This window comes from Diadema antillarum, unplaced genomic scaffold (genome assembly GCF_040938485.1).
Source record: "Diadema antillarum isolate AM-2024a unplaced genomic scaffold, OU_Dant_1.0 scf00000107, whole genome shotgun sequence".
Lineage (NCBI taxonomy): Eukaryota > Metazoa > Echinodermata > Echinoidea > Diadematoida > Diadematidae > Diadema > Diadema antillarum.
The window spans coordinates 2,736,435-2,760,409 of record NW_027270996.1 but is presented as its reverse complement, the minus strand read 5'-3'; the positions used below and the strand labels follow the sequence as shown (position 1 = coordinate 2,760,409).

The following is a 23,975-nucleotide window of genomic DNA, read 5'->3' as shown; positions in this document are numbered from 1 at the left end:
CCGTAGATATATATCTAGTTTAATGATACTTTATGGAAGGAGACATTGCCTTAAGGAAACAAAGTGAAAATCTTCCATTTCTTTTTTTTTAATGAATTTGCATCGCCGTAGCACTCTGTATTGTTTTTTGAAGTAGGTATTTCAGAGTGAAGACGAGATAATTTTGAATGTAGAGAGATTTTGAGTTTTTGTCGAGTTGGCTTTGGAAAGAACTGTGAGTGGTCTCGCATTGTAAACTACTCATTTTGCCATACCAAAGACAACATGTGTATGTTTTTTTTTAATGAATAACAAGATAGAAAGAAATGCTAAAAAGTTTCGAAACTTAGATTTTCTGTGGTTAGTAAAGGACGAGTACCTGTATACACAATCCAACCCAGTGGGAGGTGGACAATCATGTTTTGTTTTTGTTTTTGTTTTTGTTTTTTCTTTTGCGAACTGAGGGTGTCTGTAATGTTTCGGCACGTCAGAGTCACATTTACTTTCATATTGAATGTTGAAGGGGGAAAAGAGTAACATGAGAGAAATAAATTGAGAAAGGGGGAATTGAGTGATAGATTGAAGGGAAGGAGAAACCAGTCGATTGCTACGAATGAATAGAATCTATTATATATCATTTTTTCATCTTACTTTTCAACGCACGTTTCCATGAGAGTAACTGTTCATGATTATGGTGTAGAGACGGAATAAAAGGAACCTCCGCAGTTTAGAAAACGATGGCGCCATCTAGCGGCAGCCGGAAGGGCAGCGCTGGACTGACATGTCAGCGGCATAATTACCGTATGAAATTAATGGTATCCGCTCACAAAGGTTGATGGTTTTAAAAGCCAGTTTCACAGTACCACTTTTGCGCATGAACAGAAAAGGTCGTTTGTACAATCAGGCATGCAAAGGTTGTTTGTACAATCAATCATGTTGATTTTTAAATTCACTGAGATAAGCATTCGTAATGTAATCATGATTCATGCAGTCATGCGATCCTTATAACTGCGCTTGCTACCACATCTACCTGTCAGCAAGTGTCGTATTTGGCAATATTAATAGAAAAAGGTTGTTAATGCATTCAAAGCAAGGCAATGAAATTGATGGCTGCCAAAGTTTCAATGATGGATCATTCTGGTCACCTGGTCTATACGCAAGTTCATTCTTCCTTTGAACATAAATTCCATAAATCGTTACGTCAGATAGTCGGGGAAAGCTTATGCATTAGGCCGCTCCGAAAACAAGTGAAGTGCCTAACCAACTGAGGAAAAAAGAAAAGAAAAGAAAGAAAGGTAATTTGTACCAATGTGCATGTGAGCTAATTGTGAGCTAGTTTGTAGTGAGCGTAGCTGCCTAGTTATATTTGAAGATGTTGTCTTTTTTTTATTTTTCTGTAAACCTGTGTGAGAAAAGGTTGGTTCGCTGGCAATATAGATTGAAAGCAAAGTCTCAATGAGACGGTGCAATAAAATGAACGAGGTACGGACTGTGGTCGTCAATGCTGAATGCAATGCAGACGTTGTAATATTTGGAAGATATTTTATATATATAAATATATATTACTAATATAATTGCAGAAGATGTTACATCACTATATAATAGAATAGTATAAAACTATATCTGTACATGCACGTATGACATATATATACAATGTGTAGTGCTAAATTGTCATAAACTGGAATGTGCTGTCATGAGTATTCGAGAAATGCGGTGTAATGCAGTGATCTAAGTTAAGTTTTTGTTTTTATTGAATCATGACCGTGTACAATAGATTGATTTGATCTTATTGTCAGATTATGTTTATCTATTTACAGCTTAATTTTTTTTTGTAATGCATACATTAATAGTGACGAGAAAGAGAGCAGAGAAGTGACAAATATTCTAATAAAACAGCCGTAACGCAGGAGAGTACACGCAAATCATAAGCCTTCTGTTTAGCCAACATAAGAAGAGTTTGTTCGCAAAAACCGATAAGTCCATTTTTGAAGATTTTAAAGTACAGTCTCTGTCATAAAGTACAAAATAATACCTTTTAAATGATATATTGTTCACTACATATAAAGGTACATTTTTGAAGTTATGGTGAAAAGAAGCAAAAAATTTCTTATTATTCTCTTTATTTTTCTTGACCTTTAATCGCAAATATCTCCATTTGGCAAATACGGACTTATCGGTTTTTGCAAACAAACTCTTCCTGCTACTGGCGAATTGTCACGGTGGAAGGGAAGCAGCGGTATTGAATAATAGGCAAAGACATGTATGATACCTAATCGACACTACTTCTGAGTCCACCGTTCGTTGTCTAGATTTAACATTACTGTTCTCTTTGATCTGTAAAAAAAAAATGATAACCAGGGTCCCATTTCATAGAAGATATAGTTGGATAACAACTCTTGCTAGAATGGCAACTTCCAATAGCAACAGCCAATCAGGAAGCTGGATTCTTGTCATTACCTTGACAATTGCTATTCCAGCAAGAGTTGCTATCATATCAACTTTTTGAAATGGGGCCCTGGTCTGTAAGAAAGTAAGATGACACGCCTGGTGATTGGGACAATAGTAGTAATCATGGGAAGGTCATACGCGTACATTAGCTCATTGTTGTTGATTTATAATGCTTGCCATGAACTGAGTTATTGTAAATGCTCTGAAATACTCGAAATTTAGAGCGCTCGCTCTCTCTCTCTCTCTCTCTCTATTTTCTTTTTCGTCAATAATGCTGCACTTTAACAAAAACAAAAAGTGACAAGTTAGTGAACAAAAGAACACAAAAAAATCACAGAAATAAGTACGCCGGAAACTCGTTGAACAAACAAAATAGTTAGATATATTCTTATCACAGGAAGCTGGAACAACTCAAAGTAAAACGTAATTGACGTTAAAGAACATTAAACTTATTTTGCAGTGCACCTACGACAAGATGTTTAGCGTCCCAAAACCCATCTCTGTCTATAACTAAGCGATTAGCTGATGCTATGCTGAAGTAATGGAAGTTGTAGCGGCAGGTTTACATGACAGATCAGTGATAGCATTGATGAAGAATACACTGGTTAATTAGGAAGATTCGGAAGTACATGTAGTTCATTGTGCAGTGTTCGCGAAACAAAGTTTGTAGCCAGTGCCGTATATACACGGCACTGTTTGTAGCTAGCAAGCAGCGCCATCTACGATGCCATACAGCCAAAATAATTTGGGGACATTGCCATGTTGCTTGGTTGATTATGTGATGTGTGTAAGATGATTCGGCTGTTGCATGGCTTCATTGTTGTTTGCAATGAAACGGAAATACGTCAGTGGTACACCAGCGTCAAACTGATAATTCATCCACCACGACTCTTAATAGACTCCACATAAAGTAAGAAAGTTGTGTCTCAATATCCTTATTTTGAGAATTTCAAGGATTAAGCTACTTCAAGCACCCACAACAACGTACTCCATACAACAAAGTCAATCTACATAGTTCTCCAAGCGTTTCATACTAATATATGTATTCCGTAGCAATCTAAAGTGACTTGAAGATTTATTGACTCAAAAATAATATTCACAATTACTCAAATGTCCATGATGGTCACATCGAGTAAAAGTGTAACTTATATTCAACATTGTGTCATAGATCGCAGATATGAATATGATATGCTCATGGCGTACTGTGCGTCACGATAGTACTGAAATATTTTCCTTTTTGATTCTTGCTTATGAAGTGATGCTTCTTTGTCGAGAAGAATCAATGTGTATGTATTTTATTCCAGTCCATGGAGCATAATTATTATATCATGTCATTAAAAATCATTTGTATTAATTTATTGATTATCTCATGAATTGTATTACTGGGTTTGCAAGCCTAAGCTAGATTCATATAATGTTTAATTGTCTGAAAAAGAAAGAAAGAATGTGTCTGTTCGCTCATAATTATTATCTCAAACCTGTAGTGAAAAATATCTTCCAAAGAGAATAAAGTGTATCATCAGACATTTTTCGTGTCATTTATTTGTCATTGATTGGATTCTTTCGAAAATAATTGGAGAGAGAGGGAGAGAGAGAGAGAGAGCTATAGAGCGAGAGAGAATGAGTCAATACGTCTAGCGATGAATGTCATGAGAAAGACATAAAAAGGGAACGGGAAGATAAAACAACAGAAGTAAAGAGAGAGATTAATAGATGGATAGATAAATAGGTAAATAGATAGAGAGATAGATGAATAGGTAGATACAAAGATAGATAGATACATGCATATATATATATATATATATATGTATATATATACAGATAGATAGATAGATAGATAGATAGATAGACAGATACATAGATAAACTAGACAGATAGATAGACAAGATTGAAAGATGGATGGATAGATAGTTATAGATAGATAGATATATAGTGGTATTTATTTCATCAAAACGAGAATGGTATAGCAGCCAAGAAGCTGAATTGGCCCAAAAATATTCATTGAAACCACAGATACATTGTACCATGTCACTATACACGAGCACGATGTGAGGAGTTGTAGGCCTACTTGGTTGAGCGCCACGCTATAAAAACAGAGAAAAGTAGATGGAAAGAAAAAAAGAAAGATCGACAGACAGAGAAATAGAGGAAAGGGAGAAGGAGCTAGAGAGGGAGATAATTCTGGCATATTGTGAAGAAATTGATCGCAAAACGGCTTGAGTGCCATTTCAAATACTTTGAAGTGACTCCGTCATCAGGTAGGGCAAAATAAAACATTTCCAATGATAACTCTCCCGTTGCGTAGCAATAAACATTCTGAAAGTAATAGTTGACATATCCTATATTTTTTTATTATTTTCTTTGCTTTTTTTGTAGCATGGCTGATCTCAAATATCTCGAATTGACAAGGATGAACTTTGGTCACTTTGCGATTAAACTCTTCATTGTTATATTTTACGACTTTTTCTCTTTCATCAAAGTTTACATAAGAGCAAGAAGAATTGAGTCATGAAACGATTACAAAGAAATGAACATAAAACTAGGGCCTACGTGGACCGTAACCTTGGTTAAAAGAACACAAAGAATATGAAATGGTGAGGGGGAAGAGAATAGGAAACGTCAAGAGCTAAAAACAAACAAACACAGTAATGTTTTGCTCTTCATGACTGACATAAGGTGTGATGTGTACTTAGATCTCATCAATCTGCCAACATTTACTCATCAATATTTTTGTCTCTTTCTTTAACATTAATCATTAATCAAACGGATTTCATTAATCAACCAATTCATCAATCTTGATATTTACCACTCTTTCTAATCAATTATAGATGACAGTGTGATATCTCCCTTTGTTTTCCCATTATCCCTTGCAGACGTGACATATGAAATCATTCGTGCGCATGCGTGCGTGTAAGCAGCCATTACCAGACATATTTTTCTTCGCGAATCAAACCCTATAGCCTCATATTACGACAGTCTGCTCCTGTAAATATGGTCTTGTTCAGTTGTATTTCCAAAATGCTCCTGCCGGTACAGTGCAAATGAACGACGGGGTAAGCATGATTACATAAAATACTGTACATGATATGATAAATGATTGTATTTCGAATTCCATTTCCATTTCTATATAATTTGCAGAAATGTTTTTCAAAAATGTGAGAAACTATATACAATATATAATTTCTGTGACGGATGAGAATGATAATAAAAATATATATAAATCACTATTTTCAAACCAGAAAAAAAAATAGTGGAGATAGTAATTCCCACAATCGTCTATGCGTAGTTCAATGAGCTAACACGGATGTTACATATTAAAGAGACCATTCTAAGCAGAGCTTAATCATGTGACCACCGGAAACAAAAGAAACCACTGGTCAGGAGTGAAGATAGACATACAGAAATAGACATGAACAGGTCTGAGGCTGCGACCAGAAGCAAAATACCAGAAATGTGATTATAGAGCTTGACTTGAACGGAATAGTTTATTCCAGTAATATGATATATCACTAAACCTTACCACACAAGTTACTTCTAAAAATGGGAAAATTATCATTTATACCTGTATACTGTAGACTTATGGTTCTTATTCTATATGGTTTCTGATGTAGGGGATCATGAAAATATTGATGTAAAACAGTAATTTTTCAAACGTATATGGAAATGTGTGTGAGGGTGTGTGTGTGTGTGTGTGTGTGTGTGTGTGTGTGTGTGTGTGTGTGTGTGTGTGTGTGTGTGTGTGTGTGTGTGTGTGTGTGTGTGTGTGTGTGTGTGTACATTCGTGTCAGCAGTGCAAGAAATGCTTGTCTGTATCAATGTGGCTATACCATATAAGATATTGAGAATTGTACGATAGTTATCGTTCTGATAGTCCTACACAAGTTGTATGCTGATTTGGTTCTACATTAATCGTAAAACAACGACGACGACGACGACGACGACGACAACAACAACAACAACAACAACAACAACAGCAACGATGTCCTGACTTAGTTATATTGATATTGGCTCATTACATCCGTTACATGCGGATGAAATCGTGACGCCGATTACAGCATTGAGCTTGAATTCCTTCAGCATCAGTTCAAACGTCGGCTTGATTCTCTCATTTTTTTTTTCACCAGACTGCCAGAAGCGACAAAAAATATGAACCTATAATTGATCATTCGAAGTGAATACGCGCAATAATTCGCTCTGTTATTCTTTTTTTTTTCGACTTTTGACTCTTTTTTTTTGTGCCATCGGACACTGTTTATCTTTGTTTCGGAAACGCCACTCTTCAAGCTGTTGATTTTTTTTCTCTCTACCCACGTGTACATCAGCACATTGAGTAGCAACACGAAACGGTGGCAGTCGGACTCTGCTCGTGGGAGATCCTTCAATCGGTGTGTCTACGGTTGTTACAATCTCGGGCAGGGCGAGGGGGGGGGGAATAATGATTATGACAATGCACAGCTAAAGCTGAAGTGATGATGAATAACTGTGTGTCGACAGGCGCCAGCGGATTAGGAGTCAATCAATTTTCAGCAGCGCGATACCTACATTTCACTGAATAAATGTCACTATTTCCCTGTTTTTCTGTCTTTCCTTGTGATGAACATGCACATGTCATATCTTTAAAAACCACTGACACGACCTGATCTTTCGTATTATCCGTGTGAAGTGTTTACTTCTTGTCGTGTAAGACAATAACATCTGGGGAAAAAATATGGAAAGTGTGTACAGAACCAGGGAATGCAAGGCACTAACTTTTTTTTTCTAATACTGCGACTCCATGATCACCTGTTCATAACGTCACATCAGCACACACCGCTGATTGTACCGCAAGTTCAGATTTTAGAGTAATTCAAAACACATACTGTAAAAAGAGCGGTCTTAGATTTAAAAGGACTGTACAGTACTGGTTGAGGTGAGGATTCAGGTTTATGACATTTTTTTGGTGAGATAATGAGAAATCTCTTATGAAATATGAAAGAGCATGTAATTTCAAGAAGGATTCAACGTTTATTTGACGAAAATTGGCCTTGAAATGGCTGAGATATCCAAAAAAGCGATCCTAATAAAATTGACAGAAAACAACTTTTATAGGATCTCTTTGTTTTATCTTGTTTTTAGATATCTCGAACATTTCAAAACCGATTTTCATCAAACAAACTTTTGATTCCCCTTAGAATTGTATGCTCTTTAACATTTCATAGAGTGGTTTCTAAATACCTCGCAAAACGTTACAAGCCGAATCCTCACCTCAACCAGTACTATACAGTCCCTTTAACACCATGGGTGTCAAATCTAGCACCGAATAAGTGTCAATAGAGGACCACACCGACAGGTGTAGAAAGTACGTTTTGATGGTGTTTAAAAGTGTTCACCTGGCCCTTCCTGGTGTTGATTTGACACTGTAGCTTGTGATAGTTTGACACTGCGCTGGTGTTAATTCGATAATGGCACTACTTGGTGTTTATTTAATATTGCTGGTGTTTTTAAATTAAACACCAGTTCGGTGTTTCTTATCTAACATCCGATTTTTTGTAGTGCATATTTGCGTCATTCACTTTTCAACACATCACAACATATCCTTTCTACACCTGTGGGTGTGGTCCTCTACTGACATTTGGACGCGATGTTTTTGCAGTGTATAGATGCAACAGAGGCTTTAACACTATATTCAAAGGGAAACAATAAGCTAGTTGGTTGACGCCGACGAAGAACATAAAAAATCGAGCAATTTCCACGCGCGTGTTGGGCCTCTTGGCAATAAAATTGTAAGGCAGACTGGCAGTATGATGTCTGGAACCAAAGACTATAGATCATCTCCTTGGCAAAACCAGCAGGCAATGTAACAAAAGCCCTTCCTAACTTCTTGAATCTTATATTTCCCGAAGTGTTTGCAGGCTCATAGAGTGTATTTTCTTGTGTTTGATAAAAGCAAGTAGACGGACTTGCCACCACCACCACCCCCACCCCCGAAGATCCCCGAAAGATGAATTGCTACTTTCAATATATCTTCAAATATCTCGAAACTCCGTTGCTGGGAAGTGGTTATTGAGTGATCAGGAATTTACATTTTTCACTTCTTCTTGAACATGCGTGATTATAGTGATGAACTTGCCATGCAGCCATTAAAAAACAACAACAACTTTAGGGCACTCATTTCATTTTTTTTCAATGATCCTCTTTTCCGATGGCGAGTTCATTCTTTCTTTACTTAGCATTTTCCCCCTTTCCTTTCTCTTTGCCAGTATCATTTAGTGGCGGTCTTGAATAAACAGTTGGTATGCACATAACAATTGACGAAATACATACTTTGTGTTTGCCAGCACTTGCTGGTGGCGTCAGCCTGTCTGCTGGGCTACTCAAGGTAGATGGATGGTTAGTCTATCTCCTCTTTATACCACCACACGTCAATACCGTTTAATAGACAAACAAGCCCCTCTGTGATTATTGTCACGAACTCCATGTGACTCGGGCAGCGTCTGTGTGAATCGCACAGTTGCTCTCGCGAACATGTGCACAAAAAAATAAGAGAAAGAGGGATTAAACAATAAGGAAAAGAAAAGAAACAAAAATATATTCATCTATTAATAGCAACGATTTTTTTTCATTCGCGTTCCTATATCATTATTTGTGGTGATTTATTGGCGGATTTCGCCACGTAGCGGCTTGGTGAGCGGGCTTTTGTTTTAGGCCTCATTTGAAGTACTCAGTACTGTAATTGATAATCCCTTCAATCCAAACTGATCAGGACATGTTTTTAGTTTCGAAACATCATTTGCTTTGAAGCTTAATATTCAATTCAAGTAAACTCATCATTTCAATCCGTTAAATGAAGAGGTGCTGCTTTGTGCTTTGCCAATCGATTATCTTTCATTTCCCTACATTATAAAAAATGTCCACTAAGCTGAAGTTCAGATAAATTGCTTCGTTTTGGAGGAATGTTTCATGTAATCATTATCATACCTCATAAAGAATGCAGCGAGCGAACTGCGCAACGATCCGTCACTGTATCCCCATACCCGCCTCTCCCCATTACCCTCCCCTCACCATGATGCTTGTCGGAGCAACGGAGGAATGCTCTTAATGTCATCCTTCGGGAAAGTCACCAGAATTGAAGCAGTATCAATAATCTATCCGCGCCAGCAGTAAAGTGATCTCGAAGGAGAAAAAGCCAGAAAAATAGCAATAGAAAAGGACAACTTTTGCATTTTTGCCCCTATAAACTACAGTAGATGATTTGTTCTCCGGTAGATCGTCGCTTTCACTGTCTGCGCAGCCGCGTCTGGCGAACATATCAGCCTGTGAACTCACGGGGTATAATGCCTACGATGACATGCGATGTAAAGGGATAAAACGAAACAGATATCAAATGAGAATCCAGTCCACTATAAATTCGATTTGAAGTCGAGCAGTAATGTAGAAACGAAAATTCGGACAAATTCTAAACGGAGTCAGCCACATAAGTAGAAGGTTTATACGTTAAAGATGTCAAAAGTTCATTAAACGTGCGACGTCATGTGTATGTCTAAGAATAACAATCCCCAGTCATGCCAGCCACGTGACATACTAACACGCTGCGTATTTAAGGCATTATCTACCATTTGCAGATGAAATAAAAACCCAACTTTAGTGCTTCAAAATAGTTTTAAAAATGTGAGTTAGGGATAGAAACAACCAATGTAAGAATGTTAATCAGTATAATCAATGTTAAGTATTGCCAAATAAAAAGTGAACAGCAACATCTTTTTATCTAGAATAACGGTCCACAGTTATGGTTTATTGAGAAAGATATTGATATCTCCTTATATTTTAGGTTTTATTGCGAAAGTTTTATATGGTATGATGTTTTGTGATACAACTGACCTACACACATCGAATTTGACAACTCGAACAATTTTTAAATCACTGCTCCCAATGGTAAACAGTACCTTTAATCCTGCCAATGCAACTAGCATGATTATGTCAATAGCATTTTCATGTAATGATAAGTAGTGCTCTTGGTTATGCAGAGTGAGAGACAATGAGGAGAAGACTTTAAAGAAGAATTTGTCTTAAATCTGTGTCAAAGTGTAGGAATCTTGAGAGTAAGAGTTTACTTTGACCCTGAAATGTCAATGGCGACACACATTACAAACGCATGTCCATCTGTATATTTGCAAAGTTGGGTTCTACGCAATATTCACAGTATCAGGAAATCATTATCACACAAAGTTGCGGCCTCTGTTATTCATTCATATGTTTTGTCTCGTATTGATTATGGAAATGCATTACTGTTCAAGGCTTCATCTTACCAACTGGCCAAACTACAGCGTGCTCAAAACTCCATTTCAGGTAAATAGAAAAATCTTTAAATTCTTAATGAGAATTTGTATATCAGATTAGAATTGCAATAACCATCAAAACGTATGTTTGTTTACTTTTTCAGTGTCCGTACAGATCTGCGAATCCAAGACAAGCGGTGTTAGAGTAGGTGGTGTACCTTGACTACGAACAGGGTACCAATCACGGCGTGTTAGTGCGCTGCCATTTAACAAGTCGTTACCACTCATAACCTTTGTTCGCAGATTTTTTTTTTTTTGCGTTCCCTTTCATTTTTCTTTATATTGATACCTTCTTTATAGTTTATGATTTTTTATCAAAAGTTGCGATAATCCACCAAGCTATACACCCAATTTTCACCTCATTTGACTCTTACACATACTTAGATATCATATTATATGTCCCGAATGTAATTATTACTCACAGTTTAAATATGATAGTGAAAAGGGTAAACGACACAGCGCATCTGACCGGTTGTAAATGAATTCCGCTTTACACATAATTATTACGCACAGTGAGAATAAGACGGTAACAAGATGTTCAAGTCAAACTTCTTGACAAGGTTGTATATGTCTTATTCAGCATCATCTTTCCTATCGCAATTTGGCATTGCTTGCGTTCAAGCGTTATACTCAAACAGAATTTTTTAAAAAAAGATACTTGGCATGTAAATCAAAACGGTCGCAGAATATGTGTACTTATAAGACTTGATACTCTGATTGATTTGATATTCCAGACCAATTTACGTAAGATCAGGAAGTGATTACTTGACTATTGATTATGTACAGGCAGGTGTGTGATTGTGTGCCCCTCAAAAGAGCAAAGACGTGCAAACGTATACACTGCATAACGTGCAGGGATTTGACAACTTTAAATTTCCTGTTTCTCTTGTTTTCTGCGGGTTTTTCTGTTACTTTGATATTTCTATTCTAATAATGACTAGAACATGGAATGTCGCACCTTATATGAAAATGAATCAGAAGAATGTAAAGGAAATGAACTCGCAATATCCTATGACATACTAGTATTCGGTGTATAATAATACTGTATACTAGCATGAGAATAATCTTCATAAACAGACATCGCCATATTTCATGATTGCCTTTAGTGATAGCAGATATCCAATAGCAGTAGAGTTACACAATGTATACTTGATATGTTCATGAAAAGTAGGCATTGTTGTCTGTTCAAATAACTCTCTTTAAAAGATCGTGAAAAGTAGTACGAATTTCTAAAAGTTTCCAGTGAAGACAAATTTCCACAATTATTGTTAGCCATCTTACTTGCAAGGTCAATACAGACTGCTTTCACATTGCATTTGATCTGAAACTATAACTCACATTATCATTCGTAGTTGTGATACGAGTTATTACCAAATTGATCGACATAGCAGACCCACTGAGATGAAATGAATATCGCTAAGTCTGCTTCACTTGCAGGTTTGATGTGAAGAAGAGGGCGACATAAGCGATTTTTTTTTTAAATAAAATGAAATACATATTAGTGCAGAGTGATGCACGACTGGAAAATGTACATGGTTCTTTGATTTTTTTTTTCGAAGGTCTCATTCAGAATAGTAATGTTAATATTTCGAAGGCATTATTTCAATTTTTAAGAACAGTGTCAGTCAACTACCCTCGGGTGTTTAGAGAAAATAATAATCTTCTTAGCGAGTGTTTAGCTTTGACGGTGTGTGTGCCTGATTTTCACTTTTCATAATTAAGATGACACAAAACATCACACAATAATTTTTGGAGATGGAGTCATTCCGCGATGAAAGCTCGCCGGTTAACGTTTGTCTTTTTGTTGGTTATTTACCAGTCCCAATGGTCAGAATCCACGTTGCAATGAATGATAAATCACATGTAAAATCTCACACATCTAGAATTACACCGTGTGTGATTGCGACTTTCTCCGACCCACCCGCACCTTTCTCAATCATACTTGTTTGGAGTGATGGATCAGGGCACAAACTTTCTTTGTTTGAGTCTTTTTGGTGACGCCGACGGCAAGGAAGTCGACATCAAGCAGGCTGGTCGATGATTTAGGGCGATGAGGTGGGTGATGCATGACTGTGTGTAGTACTAAGCTTCACACCCAAGACGAAAAGAGGAAGAAGGAAAAGAAGAAGCCTTCGGCGTGTTTCCCATCAATCACGTTATCCGTCTTCACAAGTTTTTGAACTTTTCTTCGCGGCGGGGTGGCGTTTCGCGCGCGCACTTGTTACATTTGTCCACTTATTTCTCTCATCGCTGCCCAAGGCTGTGTGACGTCACGTCATCAGCAAATCACGGGGTCGCGGCATCAGCCAATGACAGGCCGAGCTAGCGGGCGTGACGTGTCAATCACTGCCTGTCAATCAGCGCACCTCCATTAGAAGTGACAAATTATGTGCAGTGTGCCAACAATGCCGCGCCTCTCCCCAACTCACCCGTACACAACCGCACCAAAAACATACAAGGCCAATGACAGATTGGGGTGCTAAGAGTTCCCCTAGCTTCCACCGGTTTCTTTTTCGTTTCGCTCTCGCGACGAGATTTCTAGCCCCTCCACAGTCTTACTTCCTAAGCTAGAAATCGCTCTGCATACCTAACCTGGGGACCGGAAACCATGTTGGTGGGGCTGTATATGTTCAGCTGTTAGCATGGCACCCTCTCTGAGCCCATTTGTTTACGTACATTGATCCCCAACCCAACCCCGACCAAAATCCCCTATGCAGTCCAACAAACACCACTCTTCTAGGGCGAGAGCTCAGCAGGTACTTTATCATGAATATTCATCGTATGCTAACGAGTGTGACCCCTGCGGGCGCCGTTCCGGTACGAGCGCGCGGATTGGCTACTGATAGATCCAATCAACGCCCCTATAAAGTGAATCGTTGTTGTCTCCTTATTTTTTCCCTCCTCGTGCCTCTTTTTCTGCTGCTTCGTGGTTAGTGCATCAACGAAGTGACTAATTGTTCGATAAACGCTCGCAGCAATCCGACACGCGGAGGTTTAAGACTCTATCGACTGGTAGGCCATCTATTGGCGGGCCATCCCCAGGGGGAAGGCACCAAGAGAAGTTTTAGATAGTGTGACGGGGCGAGTTTGGTCGCTTCCGAACTGCAGGAAACGTATGGCGCTTTTATATGACTTGTAAAACTTTCTCCGCTACCAGTTGGCTTCCACGGCACGCACGCACGACACCGAGTGGGTACATCCTTGGCATTTTGGTATCAACTCCAGTGAGATATTATCTTGATCTTCATTCCATAGGTCCGGGAGACACCATCCATCCCAAGAGATAACGTTGTTGGAGTGGTTCTTCGTGTATAAACCTTGTGTCATCTTTGATGCTCATCATAATTTCCCTGTCTTGAGCGACTTTGAAGTATCAGATCATAACGCCTTAGCAGTGATTGTGTTCTGGTTTCCAGTATCACTATCAAAATCAAATAAGAATTGGGATTCTACTTCCATACTGATTAAGAAGACACGGATGATTGAAGTTTTCCGTTGCTAAGATAAAAAAGAAATAAGACACCTGAACAGAGCTGAGAAATTTCGACTGAAGAATAGGAGGAAATCCCTTTGCTTTTTGGTTGGACCCTTCGGAGCAGACACTTCCTTTTGACACCAGCCCGTGATCGAAACCGACGTCCACCGTGGATCCGTTCGCGTTCTACCGATCGCCTGTGTGCCGAGATACCAAGCCCGTCATCAACAACGGCGACATGGACCGCATCGACGTCCGCACGCTCTCGCTGCTCCGGGGCCCGCTGACGGAGAAGGGGGCCCGGAAGCCCAAGTGCGCTCGCTGCCGGAACCATGGCGTGATCTCGTGGTTGAAGGGACACAAGCGGCACTGCAGGTTCCGTGATTGTCGCTGCGCCAAATGCAACCTCATCGCCGAGAGACAGCGGGTGATGGCGGCGCAGGTGGCACTGAAGCGACAGCAAGCCGCCGAAGACGCCATAATTCTAGGACTAAGGGCCTGCTCGCCCAACGGGCCTTACAACTACCTGCCGCCCGGTCCTCTCTTTGGCCAGCAGCCTGGCGGGGCGGGCTGTCTCGGCGGTGACGACGATGATGTAGACGATGAAAATGATATCAGCGATTCCCCGATCGATGATGTCGACATGCCTCCATCACCAGGTAAGATGACGTACGAAGATCTTTGTCACACTGTCCTAAAATTTTGCCAGATTTGGGCTTCTGCAATGTTACATGTCATAGAGTAGAAATTCGCAAGTGAAGATGCAGTAACTCTGCGCCCATACAGTCTCAAAAAGACTTTTAAAATGTCTGACAAGCAGAATCATAGAAACAACCTGCCAGCAGAAACTTCTTCTTTTTTTTCTAACGATTGCCTGTCTTCGGTTACGACTTTTCGTACAGCCATTTTTATTTTTCTCAAGTTAAGCTTATTCGCTGATTACCAGCTCTTTAGGAACCACTAATAATCTAAGTAGGCCCTACTTCTTTTGCCACAAGAATAGAAACTTTTACCCATACACATACAACACCATAACCTACAACGACAAATAAGATATACCTATTATTATTACTACTACTACTACTACCACTACTAACGCTGCTTCTACTACTACTACTACTACTACTACTACTACTATAAAGACTACTTACATAATTTACTATTACCATAATTTATACCACTGGCATAGATATCAAACCAGCAAGAACCACTATTATTTGACTTCTACTGAGCTTCTTTTTCTTTTATTGCTTTAGATTTTTCTACAACAACAACAACAACGTCAAATACTATTATTACTACTACTGCCAATAGCAACAACAACAACTACTACCGCTGCTACTACTACCACTGCTACTACTACTTCTACTATTACAACAATAACTACTACATGCATACCTGGTTAACATACCTGGATGTGGGCATTAAAGTTACACTACTAATACTAGTATTACTACTACTACTACTACTACTACTTTTACAAGTACTGCTACCACTACTTAGTACTACTCTACTACTCCTGCTGCTACCACTACTACTATACTATTACTACTATACTACTCCTATTCCTCCTCCTCCTCCTATTACTACTACTACTACTACTACTACTACTACTACTACTACTACCATGGCTGTCACTGCAACTGTTTGCTACAACCATCGTCACCACCTTATCCTCCTTCCCCGATATACGATCATGACCATAAAGTTTACTGAAGTAAAGTTGAATAGTATAATCGTCAGTGTATGCAGAATTAAGCTGTAGGTCGGGCCATTCCTGGTACTAAACGCGTACAAATCGTATCCCACTCGACCCACGTCGAATAGTTTATACGTTATGTGGAATGTGCAAATTATCCACGTGCCATCATTGGCCATAGGGCTAAGTGGGAAAGTAGATGGTACCCCCGGGTAGGTCTTTCATCACACGATTAACTCTGCAGTAATCAATTTTTAGAAGATAGGTTAATATGTCCTGTTGGATTACATCTCGTCGTAACAAACAAGTTTTTTCAATGTTATAGTGACCATTTTATATCCTAGGCATATAGGCCTCAACTGTCAAGTGCGCTGACGTTAAAATGTTGCCATGTTAGCGTGGATATCAAATGTGCAAGGCAGGTTGTTTGCAACAGTTACATCTTCACATCTTAACCGAGACAATTCAAAATGATGTTCAGTTCATTTTTCTGCCACACAAATACTCATCCTAATATAATTTCCAGCTATTCTACTTTCGGCGAGATACGTGGTGACTGCGCGTTGAGACAGTGTACCCCTTCAAACCCACAAAGCTGATCATCAATCATTCGTTACCATGGTAACAAAATCCCAACGCAACTTATCAAATGCAATTATACTATGTGCATGTTAGGAAGGGAGTAGAAATGACAGACAACCCACAGTCTGAGAAATGTTTACATGATAAAATTGTATATTTCCCATTCCTTCTATCAAATCAGGAAACGTATGAGATATGATGATAATCATATAATCACGATGTTGACTGATCTTCAATTCTGTCCTTTTTTTGGGGGGGGGGGGGTTGGGGGTTGGGAGAACATCACATAAACGGCTAAACAAGCTTGCTCTTACGAAGGCCCCATATTTCTCGTACATTGAATATAGTCTGATATTACTGTCAATTGACGTTGTGTTTATTGAGACAGGTGTACATTCAGGTGAACTTTTACCTAATTTGTACTTTGTAATTTTTGTATTGTATGATTGTCTTGATTGGTATGATATTTTATCTCGAGATATAGGAAATCAATTGAAGGAGAAATTGAATTGAAAAACATCCCACTTTGGAGTCACGATTTCATTCCAGCATACCATTAAAAGGTCCACCTGTATCAATTATTGAACATTGCATTTAAATTTATCAAATCATTTGCATCACCAGTCGGATCTTCTTCATGCAGGTGATGTGTGAAAGAAATCCAAATCAATGGTTTCATTTCAGGAAAGATAGTCTATCGTTTTATTCCACCTGTTTCTGTTTATAATACCACCATTTTAAGGTGAAAACCGAATGATATTAACGGGTTTTCCACATAATACCTTAAATATTCTCGCATGTTTGATGATAGTTCACTCGCATGCGACCATAAGAATGCCCACCTCGATCACCCGAGTCTTTTACCTTTCGTCTCAAATTCGGAGGGTGTCTGTAGGAATGTATTTGAATCATTTCTGCGTTGTAGTAATTGCTGGAGATTGCATACACAGCAAAAAGGGTCATCAAAATCATCATTCTTGGGACACCTTTATGTGATTTATTATCATGATTCAACTAGTTGACATTTGTTCACAGACTGGAATAGAAGCAGCCGCTGAAAATGGCAATTAAGATTCATGATGAAATACAATCGCACCGTAGCCAGGTAACCATGTGCACAGCCGGTATCTAAAGTGGACGCAAAATCTGAATCTCAGATCAGTACATGCATGTTCAGTTTGAAGAAAATTTTTCCACAATTCAGTATATAAATCAATTACAATGAATCATACAGTGCATACAAGTTCGATATTGTAATTCAGAGGCATTTGCATATCTTTAAACTTCGTAAAGCATGTCAACAATGGCATCAATGAAAATGTTCACATTCCAACACAATTACAAGCTTGACAGTAATAGAGTCTGACAATTCATGTACACGATCTCGGACACCTATTGAACCACGTAAATAAAATTGAAAGTGACCCAGAGCTAAGCCGGAATAAAATTTCACGTGGCCACATTGGTTCGTGTTCGCTGATTACCAATCCCCATTACAATCATACATTCAACTTGTGTACTGGTGATAATCGTGATGTAGACCCCCTCTGCACTACAAGCAGACAAGGGACAAGCGAAATGAGAACATAGAGATAGTCGCGTGCATAGATATCAATAATAGTATTTCAACAAATCCTGTGATAATTGAGTTCAAATAACGGCCTGAATTATGAAGGGCCGGGTGCTTGTTTAACATATTTAGGCCTAATAACTAAGTACATTGTCGCTATACAATCCAGAAAACGGAAGAGAAATGAAATTTCGGTACAAGTAAGTGCATTCTCCTGCTAGTGTTCGAAACCTAAAACTACACTTGTGTCAATAGCGAGCAAACGTACCACATTTAAAATTACTTTATCATTGGATTTCCTGGATGCTACAATATATTATATTTTATGTATTTTCCATCGAGAAATACGAAAATAAAATTGAAATTGAAATTGAAATATCGAAGTTTATATACAAATATCAATTTCTATTTGTTTCTAATTCATCCTCGATTAGTTATAATCCTATGACGATCTCCTCTCGCCATTTGTTTCAATTGTTTGATTTGTTGACGTTGAAGTAACTGCATCATTCATTAACGTAATTTCTTACCTTTAATTGATGTAAAGTTGTATGTCTTTATATTATAAGCTCTTTTCATTTCATTGAATGTTCTTATGAAAGTGATTTTGGATGTTTTCAACTGAAAGCATCACTAAAAGTAGTGTATGCAGTATAATCAATGCTCCATACTTGAATTATATTTATTTGAAACAGAGTATAATATTCACATTTTCGTGAGATCATCACCACAGGTCATTGTTTAGCGTAAGGACTTTTAGAAATATAATAAAGACTTTGTCCATTAAAACAACGTTACGTATTGATTCTCGACGTTCTTTTGTGTATAGAACATAATGTTATAATAAGCTTGGACGGATTTCATTCCATGCCTTCAACTCCGTTTCTTCTCTTGTAAAGATATATAGTACAGGAAGTAAATAATAAATGAAATAATTAATTCAATGATAACTAAATAGAAGCATAAATACGAGTAGTAATATAATATAGTATCATAGTAATATGGTATAGTTCACATGATTATAAAATTATCCATAATCTTTGAATTAAAATCCAAAGAAGGCTCCCTATTAATCCTGTGTGGCATTGGAACGTTTATCGAGAACAAGATGATTATGCAAGAAATATGTCACTTCTACCAAAAACAAAACAAAACAAAACAAAAACACACACAAACATGATAAAAACTACATGCTTAACACTCATCAAACTGTTCTGTTGGCAAATTAGCTGACAAAAAAAACTCCACTAACTCAAAGTAGTGCTGATGTACATCATCATTTTCTACAAGACTATGAAATTTGTGTTTACTGTATCTCTATCGCTATCTATCTCTAGGGTATTTTCACATCAGAAGAATCACTCCCATCATACTAAGATACTGAGGGTGACACTGTCTCCCTAGATTTACAGATAATATGGAAATGATAAGAAAAAATTGACTACGTCTGGAATTTGATTAAAACATTGCCATTTTATTTGTAAAGTAAATATCTAACAAATTTCAAACTTACTTCATGAGGAAGAAACAGCGGGTAAATACGTAGTAACTATGATCTGAGGCCTCATCCATTTCCAGCCTTACAGCTCACGATGGCCGTCTCCTGCGTTCAATCATCTCTTTCATTTTACTGGAAAAGAATTTACTATATTCCCAAATCATTGAAATGTTTTGTATAATGTTTATTGTGCGATACTATTGGATATGTTTATCTAGCCCACTTGGGTAATAGTTTGTTATGATATTAATCATTATACATATTTTGTCACTGTTCGTATCTTTGGAAATTATGTTGAATTTGTTTTGTTTTGTTTTGCTTTGTTTTTTGCTTGAAAGCAGAAATAATGCAAGGCAAACTAAATTAAATTAAACTAAACTAAATCAAACCAAACCAACCAAACCAAACCAAACCAAACCAAACCAATCCAAACCAAACCAAACCTAACCAAGCTATGATCTGTTAAGATTTGTATAGGAGTTAAAGACTAATTCATTAAGAGCAAATAATGATATACCAACTAGGAAACGCTTGTCTGTTTGTAGAGGTAGTTAGTGATGATGTCTCGGACACAGAAAGCAGAAACTATAGTTATCTATAATGGACATGTAGCGGAGTGGGTTAGGCAAACCTCTCATCTTTCACCGCGAGTGAATGGTCACTTTTTTTTTTCATCGGCAATCTAGTCTCGTTCACTCGAAGGCTTGGAGTACGGGCACTCACCGTCTGAATTTGTTTTTCCGATAGCCGAGACGAAGTGTGGCTATTTTAGCTCGTTTTTTTTTATGAGTTCCCACATTATCAGTGAACACCCGTCATGTCTGTGTGCGATAGAAATTTGAACTTTTCTCTCGACCTCTGATGATGAGCTTTGGACTCCGAAACTTCTCAAGCCAGTCTGGGCGCGCTTTTGATTTGACGATATCGCGTTTGTAGTATTTTGTCGTTCTCAATAAATATTTTGACGATGTATTGATGTCAAATCGTTTTCAGTCATTTCACCTATTATATTCTGTTTGCTCAGGTTGTCCTCTTTGTCAAATTCACCTCGTCGTTCTTTTTTCGTTTCGGATCGTTAAAGGTCCCTTAAATGATAAGTTAAATGAAAGTAACAGTCCCCTTTAAATGAATAAATACTCAAGTCTATATCACTTCCTGATTGGAAATTTCGTATCATTCCCCCACTCTTCGCGGATTTTACTTGGTTTGTGACTGAGCAGTTTCTTTACTATAAAATAATAATAATGATAATAATAGTGGCCTCTTATAAAGCGCTGAAAGTCCATCAATAATGATGCTCATGGCGCTCTTACATATGAAATAGCAAATGAAATACAAACAAAAACGAGATGCTTACTATACATAACGAAATCAATCTCAGAACATAAGAAAAACCCTTCATGTACAAATTATACAGTAACTTATACAGTGTACAAAACAACTCAAATTATAACAATCACGTTCATTCACGATCGGGAATTAAACAAATGATTTGATGTTACTCCTTTCAACCAATCTGATTACTATTTTATCATCATTTCCAGTTCAATACAAGACGTACTGCAAATGCGTAATTAAGGCAGTGTGTTACTTACAAATTGACCGTTGCTTACAGTGAGACCATTGACCATTCTTCACATTGAGATCATTGTTTTTATCATTATTATTATTATTATTATTATTATTATTATTATTATCATTTATTCGGCTTTCATTCACAAATATCAAAATACATATTTCAAAATCAAAACATACACTGGAGTGGTAAGTGTGCACCAGGTTGGGCAGCCCGGGTTTGGAAAGAGCCAACTAGAATGACTTGGGCCCTCAGGCCATCCTCCCCAACCCACCTGGAGCACCCAAAACAGTCAGTTTAAAATGTAAAACATACAAATTTCATTAACAGGCATACATTTAAACAAAAACAGAAACAAAACTTTTGGTGAGCAAATGCGTTGAGTGCTCTTGTGTAGTGACAGAGACTGATGTCGTCGTATGAAAAGAACACATTGATTAAAGGAAACCTCCGGATGATTATCAGATTTTTACATTTGAACCACTATAAATTAGTTATACTGAGGACAGTGTTTCAGAAATTATGATAATTGGGATGAAAAGTATGTATATTTTCAAAATTTATAACGAATTGCAATGAACAAGGATGATGACATGGCAGGTTCCCCATTAGAATGCATGAATTGGGGCTCAAGGAAGCAGAACAAAAGAAGATAAGGCATGCATAGATTATACACAGGTGAACTCGCAAGCAAGTGGTATTGTAATGGAATTTCACTGCTACATTTGTGGAATATGTGAACCTCCTATGTCATCATCCTTGTTCAGTGTAATTCGTTTAAGGTTTTTCAAAGTATTGTTTCTCTGCTCAAGAACCAAAATAAATTCCACAAATCTATACATGGAGCTGTTGATTTATGTACTACATGATGTGAAATTATGAAAATCGCCTGGAATGTCCCTTTAATAACAAAAATCTCGTTGAGTCACTAATGTGCAATAAAACAGCTTTTTACAAAATTTGTTTTTGTTTTTGAATAAAAAAACACATTAAATTGATACTGGTTGATATGCTCAGTGTGCATATTTTCATTACCAATCTATTCCTTATTTTTCCCAAATCTTCATGTAGATCTTTCATTGACTTAGCGTTTAGTGAACAAAGTGTATGCGTTGAATTAGACGCCATTATATCATTCGATTGGAAAAGGATATTCTTCATACGCTGGAAGTTGTTTCGATCAAAACTTTATAAAATGAATGTCTTTTTGACTGACAAGGGTGAACTGCTCATCATCACTTTGAAAGGGTCAAGGCTGAGCTCCCCCACCCCCTGCCCCATCACATGCCAGTCGAGATGGAAGAAACTGGCGTCGATAACTGCCAGCTCTCGAATCCGATAACCACTTAGGGCTGGTTTTTATTTGAGTCTTTGGTCCCGATCTGACAGATATCTTCGGTCGAACAGTATAGGCGACATTGGGACAATGGACCAGTAGAGAATGGGCGTGGTCAAACTGGTATCAATATAAAGGATGGATGTGTCTCGCATCCCATTTCAACGGATGTTATTCACTATATTATACCAGTCAGGGAGGGGTCAAGACTGATATTTGATGAGGTTAAATGCTCATTTCGAGTGCTTAAACAATTTCATGGAGGATGTCCTATCACGATGGCGGTTAAAGAGGAAAAGGACGCATATACTCCAGATCTTAATGGGAGAGGGGGGAAACTGATGCGCGAAGTGGTTGACCTATGGAGGAATAGTGCATAGGAAGGACCTCGTATCGTGTTCCAGCCTTACGGCTTGAGGGTCACTCCTAGCTCCGCTCTTGTTTGGATCGTGTCTCAAGCTCCTTGGTCGCTTAATTCCCAATTAGCATGCACGCTTGAGGTGGAGATGAACGTGCGGCCATTGGAGATCATTGCCGGGCGTGTTTGCGGCGATGGCGAGCGTGGCGTCTAATGGTCAAAACCACATTGAGGAACAGAAGACGAAAACGTAACTAGCCATTTTCCCTGCGCACGGACAGATACCTACCTCGAAGTCATGTTCCTTAACCCTTCACTTGCCGCGCTCAAGAAAGGCTTGCCTTGTGTAGCTGGATTACTGCAAAACATGAAAGGGGTTAATCGAGTGCGTCTAGCACGTTTCACCTCTCGAGTCAGCCAGGAACCCTTTTAGGACAGTTGGGAGATACACGGCAAAAGGCCGGGGAGACCGTGTCGGCTCTACAGTCTGTCTGCGAGCTCAGGGACCGTGGTTCCTGCAAAACACACTTAACACCTTTGTGAAATGTGAGTCCCCCGTGACGTCATCAACATCGAGCTCTCTGCGACCTCTGCGCCATGCAAACTTGCCCTAACCCCCCTCCTCATGATCACAGTCAGTGTCGTGTTGAGGTGCGCTTCCTCAAAGATGTCTCCGAGTATTACCCCATTCCTAAAAGAACAAGTAAGAACATGAAAATCTGGACAAACAACGAAAGAATACTTAGAAAAATATGCTTTCATTGCCTGGTAAGATGTAGTGTATAAGAAATTAGTAAACATCTCACAACTGTTTTGGTTTTTGATGATTTCTTGTCTCTTCTTGTGTCTTATTTCTGCTAAGAATCGTTGTTGTAGATTTCTTCCTGAAATGTTGAGGACATACTCGTTCCTTTAATTACATTCATGAAGATAGTGAGCTTAGTCGCTATCATAAGGTATCAAATGCAGTCTGTATAGCGTGGTTCAGTTCAGTTCAGTTTATTTTATTTTCGCACGGAACCGGCTTCAGCCAATGGCTGTTCTTCAGCTGGTCCGTGCCCGATTAAATCACATATACATCATCATACATTGTACAATAACAGACATATCAAACAAAGAAAACAAAAATACAATACGTT

General features: G+C 38.2%; 1 protein-coding gene across 1 annotated transcript in view; it reads left to right on the top strand.

The window, feature by feature from the left end:
* Nucleotides 1-13,714: 13,714 nt before the first annotated feature.
* Nucleotides 13,715-23,975, top strand: part of LOC139719247 (doublesex- and mab-3-related transcription factor A2-like) — a 32,124-nt gene continuing 21,863 nt past the window's right edge. The window contains exon 1 of the mRNA XM_071630676.1: nucleotides 13,715-14,876. Within this exon, the coding sequence (XP_071486777.1) occupies nucleotides 14,456-14,876 (421 nt within the window). The 5' untranslated portion in view covers nucleotides 13,715-14,455. The remainder of the gene's footprint in view (nucleotides 14,877-23,975) is intronic.